General features: G+C 46.2%; 1 protein-coding gene across 1 annotated transcript; it reads right to left on the reverse strand.

Annotated features, from left to right (window-relative positions):
- Positions 1–12,627: 12,627 nt before the first annotated feature.
- LOC112880900 lies at positions 12,628–13,681 on the reverse strand. Its single transcript, XM_025945628.1, has 2 exons — positions 13,654–13,681; positions 12,628–13,523 (listed from the first exon to the last, which is right to left on the reverse strand). Exon 2 carries the CDS (start codon positions 13,453–13,455, stop codon positions 12,628–12,630), a length of 828 nt encoding a protein of 275 aa, XP_025801413.1. The 5' UTR covers positions 13,456–13,523; positions 13,654–13,681.
- Positions 13,682–25,821: the final 12,140 nt, after the last annotated feature.

Genomic DNA, 25,821 nt, shown 5'->3' on the forward strand with positions numbered 1-25,821 from the left:
AACTTGTGCAGCACTGAGTACGGCATTATATTGACCGCTGCTCCTGTATCAACTAACATCCTGCTGACAGGTTGGCCGTTGATGTACCCTTTTAGATATAAAGCTTTCAGGTGCCTGTAATTCTTTTCTCGGGGCTTCTCGAATATAACTGGCCGTGGCCCCAAGTCAAGCTGAGCCACTGGTACTTCTTCACGGCCTGGTGCATGAAACTCTGCAGGGAGAACAAACACCATGTGTGCATCAGCCGATGTCTTCACATCGGCTTTCGACTTCTTGGGCCGCCATACCTTCTTGGAAGAACTCTCTATTTTCTGAGGATTGTGGACCTTTTCTTCCAAATCTGGCCGCGCCTTCCTTAATGTTTCCAAGTACTGGGCCTCGGCTTCTTCCAGGCTGCGCAGCCACTGCACCCTCTACTTCTGGGACCGGTTGAGCCCATCAGGGCAGCAACGTGGTCGGTGACACCTGTCTTCTTCATCTTCCGGATCTCCCCCTACGCCTGATGTCTCGACTTGTTCTCAATGAGGCTGCTCTGGTCCCAAACACTGAAAAACTGAGGTGTTTCTCGTATCTCGCTTCTGAGAATTGCATTCTGGGCAATCTTCAAGGGTAGGTAGCCTTTTCATACCAGAATCCCAGCAGTATATAAAGAACGGGCAATGCCAATGATCCCGTGTATCCTCCCGCCTTCTGAGGCGTTTCCCAATGCGTCGCTCATATTCTTCTTCTTCAGTTTCGCATTGGAGACGCTGCTGATACTGATACTGGTATTTTTTCAGAAAATGAGAGGAAACTGGTCGTTGATTCCTAACGTGCCTGACCTGTTCCTCGGTGATATAGTCCCTTTCTTCTTTTTGGGGCCGATCGCGGGAATCAGCCTTTTGCCTCCTTGAATGTTGATGTGATGTATGTCCTGCCATGTTAATACCAAGCGTGAAATCAAGCTGCCGACGCGTTGATCGGTCGTACCCTTCCACCATGTTTACGTTTGGGAACGGCTGAGTATCAACCTTCATGGCATATTGCCCCAAGATTAATCGGCCTTGCTCAATGGCCGATTGTATCTGTCGCTGGAGTTCCTTGCAGTCGCCGGTACCGTGGGTGAAAGAATTATGCCACTTGCAGTATAACCTCCCCTGAAGCTCCTGAGCTGTTGGGATCTTGAAACCTTCAGGGAACTTCAATTGCTTCTCTTTCAGGAGTAAGTCGAATATCTGTTCGACCTTGTTTACATCAAAATCAAATCTTTTAAAGGACCCTGTTGTTTCACCCACTTGCAGGACACAGGCTTTGCCCCCCGTGCCCACTCCACGACTGCAACCTCTGGGTCATTCTCAGAGTCTTCAGAATCTTCAGCGTCAACCATTACCACTTGACGCTTGAACTTGTCTTGGTACAACTCTGGATGGCGTTGCTCGTATACTGTCATCTTTTGTACTAGATGTGCCAAAGAGTTGAACTCCAGCTGGAAAACCAAATCCCTGGCTGGTTTCACTAATCCCAAGATTGCCAATTCAACAGCTTCTTTCTCTGAAATTCAAATTGAGTAGCATCGATTCTTGACTTCTCTGAATCGCTGAATGTACTCCGCCACTGTTTCTCCTCGTTTCTGGCGGACCTGTGCCAAATTAGCAATCCTAGCTTCTGCAGCTTCTGAATGATATTGTACATGCAACTATTCCTCTAGCTGCTTCCAAGTGCGAATAGAATCAGGACCCAATGATGTGTACCATCCAAAAGCCGGCCCTGTGAGAGACTGCGAGAAAAACCTCACCCGCAATGGATCTGACACTGAAATCATCCCTAGCTATGCCAGATATCGGCTCACATGTTCTATGGAGCTGGATCCCTCTGCCCCGTTGAACTTGGTGAACTCAGGTAGCCGATACTTGGGCGGCAGGGGAATCAGATTATATTCACTTGGATACGGCTTGGTGTAGCTGATCGCTCGCCTTCTTGGGAGAATGCCAAATTGATCCCTCAAAATAGCACTGATTTGATCTACTGTATGAGCTCCTGGGGCCGAGTGCGTACCTTCATGACTCAGCCTCGTTGCATAAGTAGCCAGCCATGCATGTTTATCGGCATCGACTACGGATGTCCCTCCAGTAACTCTTTGCGCTGGGTGCCCACCATCTGGTATATACGCACAAACATATCCGTGCGGCACCTCCTTGGGGGGTTCGCTGAAGAACTGGTGATCAGCAGGGTCACCTCCCACCTTGTATATGACATATGCTGGAGAATTCTGTTGCTCTGGGGCAGCAAATGCATAGGGCACTGGTGGCCTGGCTTGAGAAGGCAACTCCCCCCTGTGACTCCCTAAAGCAGGTCCTGTTGGAGAGTACTGGTGTTTCATGATTTCCTGCACCACGCGCAGCGGAACGCGCTCAAGGGTGTTCACCAAACTCTCAGAATGTCGATGCAATGAGTGAGCCACCATGTAGTTGACTTCCTGGCGAAGAGCTCGCGTACGTTCTTCCATAGGAGTAGACAGATCCACTTCATCTAATGCACCCTCAGATGAAAATCCCTTCCATCTGATGCCGTGGTGTCGAGTTCTTTCAAACGAGCTGATGAGATCGGCTTCAAAAGCAGCTTTTATTTCATCATACCTCTGCTTATGCTCTTCAGATAACTCTTCATAAGTAATCGGTTCTCGCTCGGCATCTTGACAATGGAAGTCGATGAAGCCAGAGAAGATGATGTAGCCGATTGCAGTTGATGTAGTCAAAGTAATCACTGAAGTAGTCGATGTAGTCGACATAGTAGTCGATGTAATCGGTGAAGTCGATGAAGTAGCTGATGTTGTCCCACTGGGCGTGCCAGAATGTGTTGTCGGTCAAAACCCACCGGCAAGCAACGACAGGCAACACGAGGAGCCGGGAGGCTTCCGGGACTGCTGGTGGGCCTCGGTTCCTCGGTCAATGGCCCAAGAGTCCGGCACACGCCCTGGCTTGATGGAGTGCTAGGCATGCCACCTGACCTATACCTGATCAGGAAGGTGTAGAAGTCGTTTGTCAGCTATCTTCCTCCATGCACAGACATGTTAAACATTAGTCCGAGCCATGATCGGCTCTTACAATGACTCCCAAGATCAGCTAAAGAAGCCGACGGAGTCACTGTACTAGGTCGGACCTGTCTTCATACCAGGTTGGACCTTCGGGTACTTATTAGAATCAGCTAGAAGAAGTCAATTGCCATGTTTAACAGATCGGATCTACTAAACATATGAACGTTTGCACGAATCCGATAGAAAGGATAGAAACATGCTCTGTAGTTACCAAGCTAATTCAATCTACGACGGTGAAAGCTTTCACCGTACAACCGGAACATCCTACGCGTGGTTAAGCCTAACGAACATGAAAGATAACAATATGCTAACCCAAAAAGAGGCCTAAAAACCAACTAATAAGTCGATTCCCGGAACAATCTCTCGTCAGGTTATCATAAGGCACCAAACATGCAGCCGGAACATTTAACCCGTTTGAAGGGCCTAATCATACGGATATTAAACTAATTCTTTGTAACACAAAGAACTACCATAACAGATTAGATCTACTAAGCAATAATGGAGCAAGGCACTGCCCCTGCGCCCGAAATCGAACATAAGGACAGCTAAACGATTACAAGCAGCAAGTAAAGCATGGATTTACTGCTCGGAATCATTGCAGCATCATAATCGTTTAAGATAACTAGTGCTACTCGCCATCAAAAATGCTTCAGTACGAGCAACACAAGGATAAACAGATAAACGCGACGCTGCTCCGACCATGCAAGACATGATCGGAGCAGCATGCCGATTACCTGGAGAAAGCCCTTGGAAAGGGGTGGTGATGCGCCGAGAGTTTGTTGTGGATGATTGATTCTTATTGATTATCACGATACATATTTATAGTCCAGAGACTTGATCTTAACTAACCCTAGCTAATTATGATTCAATCTCTAACTTACTATATTTAAACTATCCTTAGATACACGGCCATCTTGGCCCTTGACACGTCTGCACAGAGGCCGATTCGCAGATCATTACGATGATTTTCTTCAGCCCATGTTGCTCTCGGCCCATCCCTTGGCCCAGCCAAATTATGGCGATAACAGAGTATATGGTTCGGCGAAGGGTATGGCGATCGCTGTTCATACCCCCGTTTTATACGGTACCCCCGTGAATACGTTGGAGATGTAACGTATGCTAATGTTGTCCGTACGGTGGAAATTGTACGGATACTGTTTCTATAGTGAACAGTACTGTCTCGAAACGCTTTCATGTCGTGCTGCCATGAAAGGTTCATACTATATAAATGTGGTCTTCTGCAGGTACACTAACCACGATTAAGAGGTTAAGACGGATAGGATTTATCGATTAGTTATTAGTGAGAGACGTATGTGTTATGCCACCGAAATTAACCACATAAGTCCTAAGATATTCAGCAGTTGTTTTGGTTGTAAGGTCGAATAGTACGTGCATGCATAATCCATTAACAAACAAAATGAGTGCTTGAATGTGTTGTTCTTTTAAGGGCAGGTAAAGTGTTGTCTATCTTTAGTGTGGTTTCAATAGAATCCTTGTGGTAGCCTTAGTTGAGTATCTTAAACATCCATCTGATTTCCAGCCTTTGCTGTTACCAGAATCGATTGTCTTGTTCCATTTACCTTGTGACTTCTCAGTAGGGTAAATGAATCTCATCATCTGAATTCTTATTTCAGATGGCGGCTCCTTCAAACATCTTCTGGGATCATGCAGGGCATCTCCATACCAATACCTTGCACTGGGAGGGTTTTCCCCATCTTTTATGGGAATCCCTTAGTCTATTCTTCTACACCGAACCTTCCCAATACGACGGAGTGGAGTATAGAGAGGAAGGTATTCCCCGGTGCAGAGTCCAGATGACTATTCCTCAGCACCCTTCCCGTTCTCAATGGCAGCCCATCGAGGTCGATGTGGTTGGTTATCGTCTTGTCGACACCATCGAGACTGCAGCTCTGGAGGCCATCCACATCTTCTGCAACCAGCACCCCATGGAAGTTGCAGGGCATCCTATTGGCCTATTCCCTGCAATAGATTCCAGTGATCCTGAGTATAATTTCAGGACAGCCCATTATGGTCATTTGCTGGGAGATTCAGCTGAAGAAACACTCCGGGGTACCATCAGGTTTATGAATGTTCAACATCACTATCAAATCCTGCTACGCCGCGGTATGGGTCAGTTGATTGGTATAGCTCAAGGTCATTATCTCAATGCTGATTGACAGGTCACTCAGATAGTAGAGCTTCAAGCCTTGGTTACCGAGAATGAGGAAATTATTGCAGCACGGGATGAGACCATTCTTCACCGGGAGGATCAAATCAATGAGAGTGATGCAATAATCACTCAACGCAACACGATCATTGAGTTTCTCCAAGAGCAAATCCATGACCTTATTCTTGAGGTTGATGACGCCCATGCTCACATCGATGAACTCGAGCAGCAGCTAGTACCTCCTGCTGTACCCGTAGTACCTGAGGGTGGAGAAGAAGACCCGGAGGAAATCGAAGGGGTTTCCGATCTCGACTCCGAGCATGGAGACCCAGAACCTAATCCTCAGCCAGATCACTCCTCTTCCAGCAGCCAGTCCTCCGTAGGGAACCTCGACGATTTCTAGTTCACCTAAATCATCGATCTTTCAGATGTAATTAGAATAGAATGATGTGACATAGGTAGTGAATAGCCTACCTAGACCTAGAGCCACTTGTTGTAGTGTATGTGGCATGTGTACATATAGCTTAACCCGTGGTAGTCGAACCATCCTGATGTAAGATGTTAAGGACCACCAGTATCTGCGTTGTAATCTAAGCCTCGTGTTCTATTATCTTGTTTCAATATCTTTGCACTTGGAATGAGTTGATTGAACGGAGCATGTGAATTACATATCTGTTTGGTAGTAGTATATCATTTGAAAATAGGAGTAAGAATATGGTTGATAATGGATATCTTCTTTGTTTCAGATGGTTGGAGCTACTCGTGGAACCCCGGAAGGTTTCCGACCAGACGAAGCTAGCGATACCCAACAACCACCACCAGCCTCGCCAAATCTAGCAGAGGTCATGGCCCGACAGACCGAACTCCTCAACCAGCTAGTGCAGGCTCAGATGGGCCAATTTCATCACCAGCCCCGAGGTCGTGATGAACACCCATCGGCTAATTACCAAGATTTTCTCAGCACCCAGCCTCCATTATTCCATAAGGCAGACGAGCCGCTCGATGCTGACGCCTGGCTCTGCACTAAAGAGTCTAAATTTGCATTGTTGTCTGCATCATGCTCAGACGAGAACAAGGCCCTCTTCGCAGCCCAACAACTTCATGACACTGCCCGCATATGGTGGGACCATTACCATGCCATGCAGCCAGCTGGTCATGTCGTCGCCTGGATTGAATTTCGGACCACTTTTAGAGCGCATCACATTCCAGAGGGACTCATTGAGCGAAAGCTCAATGAATTTCTGAATTTGACTCGGGGAACCCGCACCGTCATGCAATATGCGCAAGTATTCAATCACTTGTGCCAGTACGCGGGTTATCATGTGGACACTGATGCCCGTAAGCGAGATCGCTTCCGTCGAGGCCTGAACACCAAGCTTAAGGAACGACTGAATTTGGTAAGGGCCGACAACTTCAATGAATTGGTCAATATGGCCATTACCCAGGAGGATTGCATCTCAGCCCACCGGGCTGAGAAGAAACAGAAGATACCCACTGGACCCTCAACTGCGCAACCGCCAAGGTATCGGTTGGTCCAGAACACCGCTACCCGAGCACCGCCTCGAAACAATATACCAGGCAGATGGATAGCCAGACCACCTCAGCAGGCCCGATTTAATCGACCACTGACACCACAACCCCAACAGCAATAGCATCAAGGCCCACGGCCGAGCTTTTTACCGTCCAACCAGGGAAACAACAACTATCGTTGTTTCAATTGCGGAAGCCCGTCCCATTTCATCAAGGATTGCCCTCAACCCCGAAGATCTTTTCAAGGGCAGACATTCAATCCGAACAACAAGGGCAAGGGCAAGAAGCAGATGGTACAAGTCCGCCAGGGAAGGGTGAGCCCCACCACTCTCTCCGAACTCCCCGAGGGTGCGCCAATAATGACGGGTACTTTCTCTATCAACCATCAACCCATGATTATTCTTTTTTATTCTGGTGCCACCCACAGTTTTATCAGTTCAAAGTGTGGAACAAAAGTAGGCTTGGATCTCTATCCTACTAATGGAGTCTATATGATAGCGACTCCTAGCGGTAAAATTTCTTCAAATCAATTCTATAGGAAGGTACCAATTCAGTTGGGTAGCAACTTGATAAAAACAGACTTACTGTTATTGGACCTAGAAGGAATGGATGTCCTCCTAGGCATGGATTGGATGACTAGGCACCGAGTATCATTAGATATCTTTTTCCGAACTGTGGAGATAGATTCACCTGATCATGAAGCTACCATTCTCTATCTTCCACAACGGGAATGCAGTAATTCTTATACCAATGCTGTCGTAGGGATCAGGTTAAAGGACATCACTATTGTTTGCGAATAACCAGACATTTTTCCAGACGATTTTCCTGGAATGCCCCCAGACCGGGACATTGAGTTTGTCATAGAACTACAACCAGACAGCCCCCATATCTAAGAGGCCCTATCGTACGCCACCCAATGAGCTGACAGAATTGAAAATCCAACTCCAGGACCTCCTTGATAAGGGTTACATTCGTCCGAGTGCTTCACCATGGGGTTGTCTAGCCCTATTCGTGAAGAAAAAGGATAATAGCTTAAGGCTATGTGTAGATTATCATCCCCTCAATGCAGTAACCATCAAGAACAAGTATCCTCTACCCCGCATTGACATTCTGTTTGATCAGTTAGCCGGAGCCAAGGTATTCTCTAAGATTGACCTCCAGCTCCAGATATCATCAAATCTGATAAGACTTGGATTCCCGATCTTCCGAAAGGTTCAGATAACTATCGATTTGGGCATATTCGAGACACACCAATCCGGCTTCAAATCCAAAGAAATGAACCCTGCAATCTTAGCACCACGAATCCTCTAGTTATCAACCTAGCTGCTGCTCGATTGACCTTGCCAAGAAGGCTTACTCTTGCCTGCGAATTGAAGAACACAAGCAAGTGCACGGAGAAGCAACCAAATCACAGAAAGCAATCGATTCAACTCACGAGTGGGGTTCCACAACCGAAGAACGGCGTCCTGTTCTTGACAGAAATGAACTAAGCAAAACCCAACCCTAGAGGAGGGGGGTGGCGGCTGGATAAGAGGAGTTTGGGGCGGCCAAGACCCCCTGGTCGCAACCCTAGTGGGCCAAGACAAGATACACGGCCCAAAGGACCAAAGACAGTGGCGCAACACTGAGACAGATTCTGGACACCAACTTGTGGAATATTTTCCCGTCGACTCCTGATGAATTTGGGCCTGGGACCAACGCCATTTGAAAGGTTATCTTCTTAGCTTTCCATCCATGTAAAGATCACCCAAATCCGAGCCCATATGTGACCTGGGCGTCCATTTTAGCGCAGACTGCTCCTGGAGCCCAAAAACAGACCCGAGGCCAGTTGGTTTGGGCCTCCCTCTTGACTTGTATGTCCTTGCTGGTCCTCCACGCCTCCAAGCCCTTCTCCAAGTATTCCTTGGCCTTCTCCATGGTTCCTAATCACAATATAATCATTCGGTAGCAATCTATTCTCATAATCATATGAAGAGGCGTTTAGGAACGAGCTCACCTCTAGATTCAATTGTTGTGCTCGAGCTCTAGTGATTGGACCTTGAACATTCAGTGGAGGATTGTTGTTTGTATCCAAAGGAGTGATGTCCTCATCATCCTCCCCCTCTTGAATTGGAGTCGTCCTCGACTCAAACTCATCTTCTTCTCCCAAGTATGGCTTTAAATCTGAAATGTTAAAGGTGGGACTAACCCCAAACTCGGGAGGCAACTCAAGCTTATATGCATTGTCATTTATTTTCTCAATTATTTTGAAAGGACCGTCAGCCCTGGGCATCAACTTAGACTTTCTCAATTCTGGAAATCTATCCTTTCTAAGGTGTAACTAAACTAAATCTCCTGGTTGAAGTTTAATTTCTTGTTTACCTTTACTACCAGTGATTCTATACTTTTCGTTCATCTTCTCAATGTTGTGCTTAGTTGTCTCATGCATTTGCAAAATAAATTCAGCACGTTTCTTGGCATCACTATGAATTCTCTCTCTAGCAGGTAAAGGCAATATATCAATTGGAGCAAGGGGGTTGAAACCATACACTACCTGAAAAGGACTTACCTTGGTGGTGGAATGTGTTGCCCGATTGTATGCAAACTCCACATGAGGCAAATATTCTTCCCACACCTTCAAATTTTTCTTCAAAACAGCCCTCAACATGGTGCCCAAGGTGCGGTTCACCACCTCTGTTTGTCCATCGGTTTGTGGGTGACATGTTGTAGAGAACAGCAGCTTTGTTCCCAACTTGTTCCACAGAGTGTGCCAAAAGTGACTCAAGAATTTAGCATCACGATCTGAAACAATAGTTGAAGGCATACCATGCAAACGAACAATCTCTTTGAAAAAGAGGTCAGCAATATGAACAACATCATCACTCTTATGACATGGTATGAAGTGTGCCATCTTAGAAAAACGATCCACCACCACAAAGATGCTATCCCTCCCCCTCTTAGTTCGAGGCAATCCCAAAACAAAGTCCATCGAAATGTGTGTCCAAGGAATAGAAGGAACGGGAAGAGGCATGTATAAACCATGCGGATTCAAGCGTGACTTAGCTTTTTGACATGTGGTGCAGCGCGCCACGAATCGCTCAATATCTCTTCTCATCTTTGGCCAAAAGAAATGTGAGGCTAAAACATCCTCCGTCTTCTTAGCACCGAAATGTCCCATCAGCCCTCCTCCATGCGTTTCCTGTAACAACAAGTGACGAACGGAACCAACTGGAATGCATAGGCGGTTAGCTCTAAACAATAGCCCATCATTGATCACAAACTTATTCCATGTACGTCCCTCTCTACAATTCAGCAACACATCTTTAAAATCAGGATCAAGTGCATATTGTTCTTTTATCGATTCAAGTCCAAAAAGACGACAATCAAGTTGGGACAACAGGGTATATCGCCTAGACAAGGCATCCGCAATCACATTATCCTTCCCTGTCTTGTGTTTGATAACATAAGGAAAAGATTCAATCAGCTCTACCCACTTTGCATGTCGACGGTTCAGATTATTTTGAGAGCGAAGATACTTAAGTGATTCATGATCGGAATGGATAACAAACTCCTTAGGCCACAAATAATGACGCCACGTTTCTAAAGAACGTACAAGAGCATACAATTCCTTATCATACGTGGAGTAATTTAAAATGGGACCATGCAGTTTTTCACTAAAGTATGCAACGGGTTTACCATCCTGCATTAAAACAGCCCCAATGCCAACTCCGCTAGCATCACATTCAAGCTCAAAAGTCTTACCAAAGTTTGGAAGTTGCAGCAATGGTGCGTGTGTAAGCTTGCCCTTCAAAGCATCAAAGGACTCATCATGTGCCTTTCCCCAATGGAACACCACCCCTTTCTTTGTCAACTCATGCAAGGGGGCTGCAATGGTGCTGAAATCTTTGACGAAACGGCGGTAGAATCCTGCAAGACCAAGAAAACTCCTCACCTGCGTGATGGTTTGGGGAACCGGCCAACTCTTGATTGCTTCAATTTTTGACTCATCCACCTCAATTCCCTGTGGAGTAACAACATAGCCAAGGAAAGAAACTCGATCCGTGCAAAAGATGCACTTCTCAAGGTTACCAAACAAACAAGCATCACGTAAAGCGTTAAAAACAGCACGTAGGTGATCCATGTGTTCATCCAAAGACTTGCTATAAATCAAGATATCATCAAAGTAAACTACCACAAATCGTCCAATGAAAGCCCTCAAAACCTCATTCATTAAGCGCATGAAAGTGCTAGGTGCATTAGTCAAACCGAAAGGCATTACTAACCACTCATACAACCCAAATTTGGTTTTAAAAGCTGTTTTCCATTCATCTCCAAGTTTCATTCTAATCTGGTGGTAGCCACTTCGCAAATCAATCTTTGTGAAAATTATAGAACCGCACAACTCATCAAGCATGTCATCAAGCCTAGGAATAGGATGACGGTACCGAATTGTAATATTATTGATAGCTCTACAATCAACACACATACGCCAAGTACCATCTTTCTTTGGAACTAAAAGCACAGGAACAGCACAAGGACTAAGGCTCTCACGTACATACCCACGGTCCAAAAGTTCTTGGACTTGTCGCTGAATTTCCTTAGTCTCCTCGGGGTTGGTTCGGTAGGCTGCTCGGTTGGGCAAAGTTGCCCCCGGAATCAAGTCGATTTGATGTTCTATTCCTCTCACAGGTGGCAGCCCCGGTGGTACCTCAGCTGGAAAAACATCCTCGTACTTCTGCAAAAGGTTAGTGACAGTAGGAGGTATCGAGCTAGAGATATCATCAAGTGAAAACAAAGCTTGTTTGCAAAGGAAGGCATAGCAAACATCATCTACAGAAATTTCAGCAATGTCACATTTTGTTGCAAGCATAACTCCACCCTTCAATTTAATGCCCTCGTTCTTAGAATTAGGTGCAGGTTTATCACTTTTATGTGGAAAATCAGATTTTGCTACTTGTTGATTTTCAGATTTTGTGTCATTCAAACTAGCAGCTCGCTCTTTCTCAGCTTGTACAATTTCAGCAGGGGTCAAAGGTAGCAAAGTATATTTCTTTCCTTTATGCACAAAGGTGTATTTGTTACTTCTACCATGGTGTGTGGCATCATTATCATGTTCCCAAGGCCTACCCAACAAAAGGGAACAAGCTTGCATAGGTACCACATCACAATCAACCGAATCTGAATATGACCCAATGGAAAAAGAAACTCTGCAAGTTTGTGTTACCTTAGCTTTTCCCGAATCATTTAGCCACTGAATATGGTATGGATGTCGGTGTGGCCGTGTGGTCAAGCCAAGCTTCTTGATCAACTCAGAACTTACCAAATTATTGCAACTACCTCCATCAATAATGACTCGCACACGTCGGTTGTTGATGACGAAGAAAATCTGAAATAGATTGTGGCGTTGCAGCTGGTCGGGCTGTTGCACTTGTGTGTTGAGCACCCGCTGAACAATGGCGCTCCTATAGGTCGCTGTATCCTCTCCGCCAAGGATCTCTTCTTCACCATCATCATTTTCTTTCTCTTCTTCATCTTCAATGTCAGAGGTGCTGATGTAGCCATCCTCTGTAGCAATGTATGCTCGCTGACTTGGGCAATCCTTCTGCACATGGCCAAGCCCATGGCAACGGTGGCATTGGATGCCAGAGGTGCGCCCCGTTGATGCCATGGATGATGAACTCTTTGCGGGTACCTGCGCAGAATTTTTACCTAAATCGGAGGACCGTGTGGGCACTGCAGCAACTCCCGAAGCTGCTGGTCGCTTGCTAGCTGGTGGTGGTGGCATCCGGAAAGTTGCAGACTTGTTCAGCCCCGTTGATGTCGTTGTTCGTGGCGTGTAGGAGGTGGTGGACTTGCCCTTGCATTGCTGCTCACGTCCCTACAATTCCTTCTCTGCAAGCATAGCAAACTGAAACAACTGGTTGATAGTGTTAAATTCCTTATAATCAACAATGTCCTGAATCTCACACCTTAGACCCGAATAAAAACGACAAATAGAATCCTCAGGCCCCTCCACAACACCACAATGCATCATGCCCTTTTGGAGCTCCCCATAGTAATCTTGGACAGATTTCTCTCCTTGCTCTAGGCGCATCAATTTCTTACGCAAGTCTCTATGGTAGGAAGGGGGAACAAAACGATCACGCATAGCTATCTTAAGTTGTTCCCATGTGGTTGGTAAAGCATTTTCTGCAGCTAACCCACTCCACCAAATGATTGCAAAATCCTTAAACTCACTAGAGGCTTGTCGAACTCTATGTCTTTCAGGAACAAGGTGGGCACTAAATTTCTGCTCTACTGTCATCTCCCAATCAAGATACCCCTCAGCATCATAATGGCCTGAAAAAGGTGGAATTGTGAACTTTACCTTAGCATAAGGATCATCGGGAGCATGTTGGGCATGACCTTGATGTCGATGACCTCCCATACCTCTCCTGTTCTCACGTAGACGATGTCGTAGCATCGCTGTTCGGGTGGCTGCAGCATCTATGTTTCCATCCTCATCAAAAATAGCATCTTCATTCGAGTTGTTTCCTCCCATATCTTCCTCATTTGGTAGACGGTTTTCTAACTCTGTAACCTTATCGGTTAAAGTAGATATCCACCTATCCAACCTCTCTATGCTGCTACCAAGCTTGAGATCAATTAGTGCATCGGTGACAGCCTTCTTGATTGCATCATTCATCCCTCTCTGGGATTCCTCCATGGCAGCTTGAAGTTGAGCTCTACTAACACACTCATTGAAATCTTTGGGAGAGTTTGCCTGTTCATCCCCTGCCATTACAAACAACAACACGGCAGCAAGCAGTGAAGGTTATCCCTAATAAAAGACTACAAGCTGTAGTGGTGCCTCTCAATCATGCAAAATGGCAGCTCCTCCACAAGCACTTGCAAAAGTTCTTACCAATCACAAAACAAGAGTTGGTGCAATCGGCGGCTGGTTCGTGATGCTTGTGAGGAGGTGGCACCAAGATTGCAAGGGTCCTCTTTCTATACCGATCTGAAGGAATATGTGGAGCTTGGGAAGGCACAAAGATAAATATATATGTGGCACAAAAGTTAGTAACCGATAGCAATGCTGAATTATAGTCCCAAGTTGTTGTTCTTGTTGCTGGTCTAAAATGTTCCAAGTACCAGAGTTGTGATAACAAGGCAGAGAACAAATATGTTGATCAAAAAGGGCCACAAACAAAGCACAAGACATCACATGCCAACACAGCTCACTATGCCCTTCTCCATGTGCTCCTGCAGATGTTGTTCCTCTTTTGCCCTCTTTTTTTTCAATTTTTTTTTGGGCTGTTACTTTTTTCTCTTTGTTTCTTTTTTTGGATATTTTTTTCTAGATTCAGGAGCACACAAGAAGTAACATAGAAAACTGGAGCTCCAGCAAGTGAAAGACCAAATTTATTTGTGCTTTAAGATACACTCCGAATCGGAGGATAGAAAGGAAATAACGTGCACAAAAAAATTGTGGTGGCAGCTAGGGTTTGATGCAAAAGGAGGGGAAAATACATAAACTGGACTCTAACACGACCCCAACCAGCAACAAGACTTTGACAAGGACACAAATTCAACACTACGAACTCTGAAACTAACAAATGCAGAGGCTATGGCGCGGAAGGTTCTAGGAAGGGGAAAAACAGTATGGTGTGGACTGTAGGTTGAAAAAAAGAACACTCGAACTAGGGGGAATCGATACGAACCTGACGGTATACCTTTGCTCTGATACCATATGATAAGACTTGGATTCCCGATCTTCCGAAAGGTTCAGATAATTATCGATTTGGGCAGATTCGAGACACACCAATCCGGCTTCAAATCCAAAGAAATGAACCCTGCAATCTTAGCACCACGAATCCTCTGGTTATCAACCTAGCTGCTGCTCGATTGACCTTGCCAAGAAGGCTTACTCTTGCCTGCGAATCGAAGAACACAAGCAAGTGCACGGAGAAGCAACCAAATCACAGAAAGCAATCGATTCAACTCACGAGTGGGGTTCCACAACCGAAGAACGGCGTCCTGTTCTTGACAGAAATGAACTAAGCAAAACCCAACCCTAGAGGAGGGGGGTGGCGGCTGGATAAGAGGAGTTTGGGGCGGCCAAGACCCCCTGGTCGCAACCCTAGTGGGCCAAGACAAGATACACGGCCCAAAGGACCAAAGACAGTGGCGCAACACTGAGACAGATTCTGGACACCAACTTGTGGAATATTTTCCCGTCGACTCCTGATGAATTTGGGCCTGGGACCAACGCCATTTGAAAGGTTATCTTCTTAGCTTTCCATCCATGTAAAGATCACCCAAATCCGAGTCCATATGTGACCTGGGCGTCCATTTTAGCGCAGACTGCTCCTGGAGCCCAAAAACAGACCCGAGGCCAGTTGGTTTGGGCCTCCCTCTTGACTTGTATGTCCTTGCTGGTCCTCCACGCCTCCAAGCCCTTCTCCAAGTATTCCTTGGCCTTCTCCATGGTTCCTAATCACAATATAATCATTCGGTAGCAATCTATTCTCATAATCATATGAAGAGGCGTTTAGGAACGAGCTCACCTCTAGATTCAATTGTTGTGCTCGAGCTCTAGTGATTGGACCTTGAACATTCAGTGGAGGATTGTTGTTTGTATCCAAAGGAGTGATGTCCTCATCAAAATCAAGATCAGGTCAAGCGACATTCCAAAAATAGCCTTTTCCACCAGATATGGACTTTATGAATATTGGTCATTTCATTTGGTCTTACCAATGCTCCAGCATACTTCATGTATCTTATGAACTCTGTCTTCATGCAAGAACTCGACCAATTCGTAGTAGTATTCATTGATGACATTCTAATCTATTCCAAGAATCCTGAAGATCATGCAAACCATCTCCATATTGTTCTTCAAAGATTAAGAGACCACCACTTGTACGCCAAATTCTCTAAATGTGAGTTTTGGCTGGATACTGTTAAATTTCCGGGTCAAACTATTTCCAGTGATGGTACATCCGTTGACCCCAGTAAAGTACAAGAAGTGATGGATTGGAAACCTCCAACATCAGTCCATCAGATCCGTAGTTTTCTTAGTCTAGCTGGCTATTATCGTCGTTTCATTCCTGACTTCTCAAGAATAGCCAAGCCTATGACCAAACTGCTAAAGAAAGGAGTTAAATTCTCCTGGGATCAGAAATGTGAAGATGCATTTCACACTCTCAGAGCACATCTCACTACTGCCCCAGTTCTAGCTCAACCGGATGTTTCAAAACAATTTGACATCTATTGTGATGCTTCGGGAATCGGACTTGGTTGTGTGCTTATGCAAAACAACCGAGTGATTGCTTATGCATCGAGAGCACTCAGGACTCATGAACAGAACTATCCTACTTATGATCTTGAACTCGCAGCTGTCATTCATGCACTTACGATTTGGAGACATCATTTGATGGGTACAACGTGCCATATTTATACTGACTATAAAAGCCTCAAGTAATTTTCACGCAAGCAGATCTAAATATGAGGCAAAGACACTGGCTAGAACTTATCAAAGTTTATGATCTAGAAGTACACTATCATCCTGGCAAGGCCAACGTCGTTGTGGATGCACTTAGCTGCAAGGCACATTGCTCTTGCTTATCAGTTGAGGCTTCCAATGAGACGCTTTGCTGGGAGATGAGAAAGCTCAATCTTGAGATCATTCTCAAGGCAGCATGAATCATCTCTCAATTGAAGCTACACTTTAGGATAACATTGTTCTGGCACAACAGCGTAACAAAGGGGTCAGAATCATCAAGCAGAAGTTAGCACAAGGAAAAGGAAAGTACAAATGCTTTCGAGTAGATTCCGAAGGGATTCTATGGTTCAACGAACGTATCGTTGTACCTAAGGACCATAAGCTTCGTAAGCAGATATTGGACGAGGCCCACTTGTCCAAATTTTCTATACACCCTGGCAGTACCAAGATGTACCAGGATTTAAAACAGAATTTTTGGTGGACTCGTATGAAAAGAGAAATTGCAAAGTATTTCTCAGAGTGTGATATTTGTCAAAGAGTTAAGGCCAGTCATCTAAGAACTGCTGGTATTCTTCAACCTTTACCCATTCCCTCTTGGAAGTGGGAAGATATCAGCATGAATTTTATCGTTGGCTTACCCAACACCTCCTAAAGGCATGACTCTATTTGGGTAATCGTGGATCGCTTAACCAAGACCGCCTATTTCCTTCCTGTGCATACTACCTACAATACCAAAAAGTATGCCGAGATCTATCTAGATCAGATTGTTCGTCTTCATGGAGTGCCCAAGACGATCATTTCTGATCGTGGAGCACAATTCATTGCTCAGTTCTGAAAGCAACTTCAATATGCTCTTGGAACTAAGTAAATCCAAAGCACCGCATATCACCCTCAGACAGATGGACAAACTGAAAGGGTAAATCAGATTCTGGAAGATATGCTTAGAGCCTGCGTACTTCAGTATGACAAGAATTGGGACAAATACTTGTCATTGGCAGAATTTTCTTACAACAACAGCTATCAAACCAGTCTCAAGATAGCTCCGTTTGAAGCATTGTACGGTCGCCGTTGCCGAACTCCTTTGAGTTGGTCACAAACCGGCGAACAAAAAATTTTTGGACCCGACCTTGTCACTGAAGCAGAGGTAAAGATAAAGACTATTCAAGACAATCTAAAGGCAGCCCAATCTCGACAAAAAAGCTACGCTGACATACGAAGAAGACCATTACAGTTTCAAGTTGGAGACTTCGTATATCTTCGAGTATCTCCTGCTCGAGGTATTCAACGGTTCGGCGTAAAAGGAAAACTTGCCCCTCGATATATCGGACCCTTTGAAATTCTCGAAATCTGTGGACCCGTAGCTTACTGTCTTCAACTTCCTCCTCAGTTAGCGGCCATCCATGACATCTTCCATGTGTCAAAATTCCTACCGAGATCATCGATCCCCAAGCCATTGAAATTGAATCTGATCTAACCTATACCGAACATCCAATAAGAGTACTAGACACTAAAGAGAGAAGCACTAGAAGAGAAACCATCAAGATGTTCAAAATTCAGTGGGATCATCATACTGAAGAAGAAGCGACTTGGGAAATCGAATCCTATCTTCAACGAAATTTCCCAGACTTCCTTCAAGCCAACTCCCAAATCTAATCGTCCAATTCCATTCTATTCCGAAATCTAGGGACAAGATTCTTTTTAGGGGGGAAGGCTGTAACATTCAGGTACATAGGAATAAAATACACTAAATTCTAGTATAATGTGTGCATGTTTGATCTTGTGTGTGTATGTGCTAAAATTTAAATAAAAAGGGAAAAGGATATTTTTATATATTCTGGAAAATTTAGGTGACAATGGGAGGTAAAATCCAAATATATGAAGGTTTTTTTGCAAAAGTCAAGAACTTGCTTTTAAATCGCAAATATAGATGAAACTACACATAGGATACAAGTGTAGTGTAGTTTTTAAATAGGATTTAATTAAAGTTTAAAACTTAGCCAAGTTTCAAAGTATATTCAAATCCTTAGCTCTTTTGTAACTGAACCTTAAAGTAAAGTTGTAGATCTTGTTGAACCCTACACTTTTGCTTTTGGGCACATTTTCATTTGAGCTATGGTTTGAAAGTTATCTAGGTTTTACAGAGTAGTCCCTCCACTTTTGGGAAATTGCAACTAGATCCCCTTCATCTACCTCCGGTACCTCTCCTCCTCTGTTTCTGCTCGCGCCCGACCCCCTGCTTTGCCGGCAATGTGCCGTGCACCGGCCGTCCCCGCGCCGCTCTGAGCCATGCCACGTGCCCTCCTGCGCCTTGCCCGCCGCTTTCCCACCTCACGCTGGCCCTCTCCTTGCCTCTCCACGTCGCGCCGCCGCTGCCCGAGCCGCCACGCGTGCCACCGGCGTCGCCAGCTCCTGCTCGCGCGCGTAGTGCCTCTCTCAGCCTTAAAAGATGCTCAGCAGCTGCTCCGCGATCTTCTCAAGCACTTCTATTCCACGGCATTTCTTTTCCCCGAGCCCAGCTCCTCGCTGGAGCGCCGCTGCAGCCTCTAGCCGCCGTCGTCAGCCGCCCACGCCGCCTCCCACCCGCGTTCCAGTGCTCTAGTAGCACCGTCGCGACTCCCTGCAGCTCACTGACCCATCCAATTTCACTTTCCCGTACCCAAGCGTCATCCCCCACAGCATCGGCGAGCTCAAGCTCCGCCGCCGCTCGGCCCCGCCGTCGACCCGACGCTACACCGCCGCTCAGCCCCAGCCAAGGGCACCAGCAGCACCACATCATCCCGTAGAAGCTTCCCAGCAGCTTCTCCACCACCCTCCGGCACCCCAGCCACTGGAACGCCGCCGCCGCCCTCGGAGCTCCGCCGCCCGCTCGGCTTCGCCATCGATACGCCGCCATAGCCCCTCTCTGCCTCAACCCCGGCCACCCCGAGACCGCCGTGAGTCCCTGAACATTTCCCCACACTTGCCCCTCGCCGCCGGTGAGCCCCCTCACCGGATTTGGTTGCCGTCGATCTGCCCCCTCTGTAACACCCGGCCAAGGACCTATTTGTAACGATTCAAATGTTTACAAGGGCCTATCTGTAGAAAATCAGTAACCCCTCTCTAATTCAAATCAGCCAACTTGTAAAATCCATAGGAATTTGTAGAAAAATCCAAAAATTGACAAACCAGTTTCGTTGGAATCCAGAAGTCTAATTCTACAACTTTTATTAATAAAGTCTGGTTTGAAACCAAATACTTTTTGATTTATTTTAAACTTTAGCAAAAGGGTATCTTGTGCATAACTATTGCATGCTAGCTTTTTTTCCTTTGATTTTTGGTGTGTAGTATGTTTAAGGTGAATATAAGCTTGTGTAAAACTGTCGGCACCAATATTGCACCCTAGTTTCAGGTACTTTAATTTTGTTCAAATCAAACTTGAAAGGATTTGAATTTATTCAAACATGTTCCTAAGCTTTTCATGCTTAGATCCTTTTACCATATGCTGATATATTGATAGTTAGTTCATAAATAATTTTTCAAGAATTTATAGTACTGTTTTACTTAAGATTTAAATTTAAACCTAACATTTGAACTAAATTCAAATACCCTAGGGTCTATTTTCAGAAAATTATGAACAGTTCATAGTGAGCTTATCCACTAGGAATAAGCTTATCCACAAAATTTAAAGCCATAGCCTTTATGAATTTCAAATTAAAAATCAAACTTGTTAACCTAATTCAATTAATTCAACTAATTGGGATAATTGAATTAAGATACCAATAATAAGTTTATATTTAAACCTCTTGATTTATGAATTTATGTGTATTAATCTGTTGGATTGCAACTTTATCATGAAATAAAACTCTTAACTCGAGAACCATCTAAATCAAATCCTTGCATATCATGTAGAGTCAACGACACTCGACGACGGAGACTACGAGCTAGTCCCGGAACAAGAGCAAGGGTTTTCTGAAGACCCAGTAAACATCATCGAGACTCTAACTGAAGCTCCGAACCAAAGTTCGGAAATCTTTGACACTCCTGCCCCCAGCCCCGCTCAAGAAGGCACGCCCCGGTGCATAACCCAGTATTTCAAATTACTACATTTATGCAATCCTATATGTATATATTATATCTCGCATTACGTCTAGGAGTTGAATTGAAACCCTAGATGCATAAATCCTAGGAACCAATGTATTGTGGCTAAGTCCATATCGAATAAATGCTCTGCTAATAGGACCGGCAGAAGTCAGGTGATTTCCAGTCACTCGCGCGATATAGGAGTTGAATGTTTACTATTCTGCAATCACTATAAGGATGATGGACGGGGTCATGTACAGTATCATGACTCGGAAGGTTGCCCTATCTATGTTGATAAAAGTTGATAAGGTCGCAGTGTGTGGTAGTGGTGGCTAAGCGTTTGAAAGTACTAGCCACATGCCGCGAAATATGGTAAAGCGGTAAGCCTAGTAACCAATCGGCCCGAGGAGTGGACATACCTCCCACCACTCATAATTTGGTTTTTCTCACACACCGACGTGCGGGAGTACGTTCCACGCAGCGGACAGGAGTACGGTCATGTAGTCGCACTACAGACGTATGTCCTGCACAATTGGTGTGCGTACGGTCCTACAGTCGCTTGTGGTGGCCCTGTTCCATGAGTCGGAATGAAAGGCAAATGGTTGCTTCGGAATGATCATTGGATGTTCCAAGCGTGTGAGTTAGGTTTGCCTTGCAAGGTTTGAAAATTCAATTCAGAATCATCCGTTTCTCGCAGAGATTGAGACTGCTTATTCCTTCTGCCACATAGAGTAAGAACAGTAACCATTATAGAATAATCTGGATGGATGTTAATCTCTACCTTGTTTGTCTAGTATAGGTGCTAACCTAGATTAATTAATGAAACTAGAATCTGAAAGCTAAAATGTGAAAGTTAGGTCATACTCTTTGTTGCTTTTCAGCTGAAATTAAACCCAGAACCATTTCAAGCCTTCATGAGTCTAGTTACATGGCTAAGTATGCCATGAAGCGGTTAAGTCTTGCTGAGTGTTAGTATACTCAGTCTTGCTAGTCTATTTTTGAGGTATGACCTTGGAAAACCCCACGGATAGTTCCGCATGGCCAACTTCTGTTCCTTTTGGATGGTCCGTGGAGTGGGATCGTCCCCGGCTGGCAGTGACCCTCCGGAATGACACCAAGTTTTGGGCTGAACATGGTGTCAACCTTCGCGATGTAGTAGTCGCGTGTTAAGTTCTTCCGCTGTGACTCTACACAAGCTGCATAGCTTGTGGTTTTCAAATAATGTTTGTATAAGTATACTTAAGTTTGAAATGTTTGTAATAATGTTTAATATTCTGTGAATTAAAAGTTGGTGAGATGTTGTGTGATTGTAAAACTCGCCTTCGTGCGAGGTAAACCTGCTTCGGTCCTGTTGAACCGTGGTTGCATCGGGCGGAGACCCGACAGACCAATGGGTTGTTCCGTTTGATGTGCGTTGAGTTAGTATCGGCTGTATAGCGATGACTAGCACACTTGAGCCGGAATAATTCAAGCGGTTCTGCCACACCCCCGGGCCCACCTCGAGTGAGCAACGAACCCGTAGGTGGGGCCATAATCTTGTGTCGCGCCAGGTGGACAGCTTGCGCCCACTGCGAAGGGGCAACAAGGACTTTCCCCTCCGGTGAGATCTCCAAGGCGTCGTCCACTGCCCACGTTCTGCGCGCCTGACGGTTCAGCTTCCTGTCTTATTCCTGCACATCCTGCCGTACTGGCGGTTCGGATTCCACCTTTTCCTCCCGCCTCCAGCGACCACACCTTTGACCGGCGGGCCCAGGGCCACGATCATAGGGGGTGAGAGGCGGGCGGTTGGTGCGAACGACTCTTCGGATTCCCCTCGATCGCCGTGGAGTCCAAGGGGGATAAGCTTTATTTAAAGGCATGTGCTGTAGGGATCGGCTACCTTTTCGCACTTGCCTTCTCCAGACGCCGCAGCGCCCTTTCATCTTCACTCGCACTTTTGCAATTTGCCTTCTGCACCCGGCGCTTTCTTCTCTTCCTGCATCCTTCCAATCCTTCCCCTCGCATCCGCGGTGATCACCATGTCTTCTCTTAGCCATCCCCGCCGCTTCCAGCGTCAGGAACAGCTCGACTCAGTGCGCCGCCTCCTGGGATGGACCACGCCGGAGCTCGCCGGAAAGATCCGGGTAGGTTCGAGCTCCCTCAACGAACTGGTCGTGGGGGAATTCATCCTCTTCAACGCGTACATCTCCTACGGGCTAGCCCCTCCGAGCTCCTCCTTCTTCCTTCTGCTCTTGGAGGAGTTCGGACTTCAGCTCCACCACCTTACCTCCCACTCCATCCTCCTCGTGTCCGTCTTCGTCCACTTCATGGAGATGTTTGTGGGGGGTCCGTCCCTACGTCACCATCTTCAGGCACTTCTACGCCCTGGTCGGGTCAGGGAGGAGCAAGTACGCCATCGGCACCTACTACTTCCAGCTTCGGCACGAGATGTCAAGTTCCTACATCAACGCCTTCTCTAGCACCAAGTGGCAGGACTGGTGCATAGACTAGGTCATCGCCATGACCGACGACAATGACCGCCTCGAGCTGCCGACTGAAGGGCCCCTCCTCGACCGCAGCAGCTGGAAGGCCAGGCCGTCCCTACCGTCAGAACTCGACCCAGTGCTAGACCGGGTCAAGACTCTAGTGAGGGGCGGCCTGACATCCATGATGGTGCTGGGCGACTTCCTGAGGCGCCGCATTGCTCCCCTGCAATAGCGATCCAGGATGGCCTGCATGTTCACCGGGGTGAACGACTACAGTAGAATCATGTGCGGGGCTGGCTTAGATCTGTCCGGTGCGGAGCTGGAGGTCCTGATTCGGGCGATGACCGGTGAGGCGTATGCCCCGGAGTTGCTGGTGCTCCCGAGAGGGATCAAGGCCCTATGCGAGGACCAGGCGATATGGACTGCGTGTGACATTCAGGTACTTAGGAATAAAACACACTAGATTCTAGTATGAGTTTGTGTGTTTGATCTTTTGTATGTGTGTTAAAAACTTTAATGCAAAGGCAAAAGGGTCTTTTTGTAATTCTAGAAAATTTAGGTCCTTGGGTGCAAAATGTGTGAGAATGGTAGGTAAAATCAAAATATGTAAAGGGTTGTTTTGCAAGAAGCAAGTACTTACTTTTAAACCATAGATAGAAGTGAAACTACCCTAAGGATTCAATTGGAGTGTAGATTTCAAATAGGATTCCTCCGAAGTTTAAAATTTTGACAAGTTTTAAAATTTGTAGATCTTGTTAAGCTCTACACTTTTTCTTCTAGGCACATTTTAATTTGAGCTATGGTTTGAAAGTTATTTTGCCTTTACAGTGGAGTCCCTGCATTTTTGGAAAATTGCAGACTAGTCCTCATCATCTACCTCCAGCCCCTCCCTCTCTCTGTTTCTCTCTGCGCCCGACCGCCGCCTTCACCGGCCGCTTTCCTGAGCCCCAGCTGCCCCGCGCCGCTCTTCTCCACGCCAAGTGCCCTCCAGCGCCGCGCCCGCCACTCACCCGACCCGCGCTGGCCCTCTCCTTGCCCCTCCACGTCGTGCCGCCGTCGCCCTGAGCGCCACGCGCCCGCTGGCTTGTCAGCAGTAGCTCTCGCTCACCGTGCCTCCTCCTCAACTTGAAGCACGTCCCTAAGCTCCTCACGGACTCACTCTTGCACTCATGCACTCCCATTCTACTTCTCTTCCTTCTTTCCGAGCGCCACGCCTCGCCGGAGCTCCGTCGCTGCCTCGACTCGCCGTCGTCAGCCGCCTCCGCCACCCCACTCCCGCAAGCCAGTACTCCTCCAGCACCGCCACAACCCGCTAAAGCTCACTGAGTAGTCCAATTCCACTCCCCGCGCCCACACAGCTCGGACCACCGCGCCGGTGAGCTCGAGCTCCGCCGCCGCTCGGTCTCGCCGTTGTCCCGGCACTCCACCCCCTCTTAGCCCCTGCCAAGCACACCACCAGCACCACATCACCCCGAGGAAGCTTTCTAGCCACTTCCCCACTGCCCTTGTGGATTTCAAGGCCATAGCCTTTGTGGATTTCAAAATAAAAATCAAACTTGTTAACCTAATTCAATTAATCCAATTAATTATGATAATTGAATAAAGATACAAATAGTAGGTTTGAATTCAAATTTCTTGTTTTATGAAGTTGTGTTTATCAATTTGTTTGATTGCAACTTTATCGTGAAGTAAAATTCTTAACTCAAGAACCACCTAATTCAAATCATTGCATATCATGTAGAGTCAGCGACACTCGACGACGGAGTCTACGAGCTAATCCAGGAGCCCGAGCAAGGGTTTTCTGAAGACCAGGTGAACGTCGCCGAGGATTTAACTGAAGCCACGAACTAAGGTTCGGAAGTCTTTGACATCCCTAACCCCAGCCCCGCTCAAGAAGGCAAGCCCCGATGCATAATCCAGTATTTTAAATTATTACACTTATACAGTTTTATACTTATATATCTATATTAAGCATTAAGTCTAGGAGTTGAAATGGAACCCTAGATGCATGAATCCTAGGAACCTATGTATTGTGCCTGACTCCTTATCGAATAGATGCTCTGCTAATAGGACCGGAAGAAGTCGAGTGATTTCCTGTCACTCGCGCGATATAGGAGTTGAATGTTTACTATTCTGCAATCACTATAAGGATGATGGACGGGGTCATGTGCAGTATCATGACTTGAAAGGTTACCCCATCTGTGTTGATAAAAGTTGATAAGGTCGCAGTGTGTGGTAGCTGTGGTCAAGTGTTTGAAAGTACTAGCCACATGCCGTAAATATGGTACGCGGTAAGCCTATTACCTGATTTGCCCGGCGAATGGACTTATCCCCACCACTCGATATATTGGTTTCTGTTGCACACACGCACCAACGTGTGGGAGTATGTTCTGCATAGCAGACAGGAGTGCGGTCATACAGTCGCGCTGTAGACGTACGTCCTGCATATTGGATGTGCGTACGGTCCTACAGTCGCTTGTGGTGGCCCTGATCCATAACCCGGAAAATGATGGGAACGGTTGATCGGAAAGTTACGTTTCTGAACATGTGAGTTAGGATCCCTTGCAAGGTTATGAAACTCGATTCAGAATCATCCGTTTCTCGCGGAGATTGAGACTTCTTACTCCTTCTGCCACATAGAGTAAGAACAGTAACGATTGTTGGAATAATCTTGATGGATGCTAATCTCTACCTTGCTTGTCCAGTATAGGTGCTTACCTAGAATGGTTAATGAAACTAGAATCTAAAAGCTAAAACATGAAAGTTAGATCATACTCTTTGTTGCTTTTCAGCAAAAAGAAAACCAGAGCCTCTCAATCCTCCATGGTCTAGCTTCGGGCTAAGTATACCCAATCTCGGTTAAGTCTTGCTGAGTACTAGCACACTCAGTCTTGCTTCTCTGTCTTTTAGGTATGGCTTGTGAGAACCAAACGGATAGTCCAGCCTGGCCATTCTCTGTTCCGTTTGGCTGGTCTGTGGAGTGGGATCCATCCCCAGCTGGCAACAACCCTCCGGAATGATGCCATGTTTCGGGCTGAGCGTGGTGCCAACTTTCGCGACATGT

The sequence above is a fragment of the Panicum hallii genome, chromosome 2 (assembly GCF_002211085.1).
Source record: "Panicum hallii strain FIL2 chromosome 2, PHallii_v3.1, whole genome shotgun sequence".
NCBI classification, from domain to species: Eukaryota; Viridiplantae; Streptophyta; class Magnoliopsida; order Poales; family Poaceae; genus Panicum; species Panicum hallii.

Coding starts and splice junctions, on each gene's coding strand:
- LOC112880900 (XM_025945628.1), bottom strand. CDS start 13,455: ATGGAGGAATCCCAGAGAGGGATGAATGATGCAATCAAGAAGGCTGTC.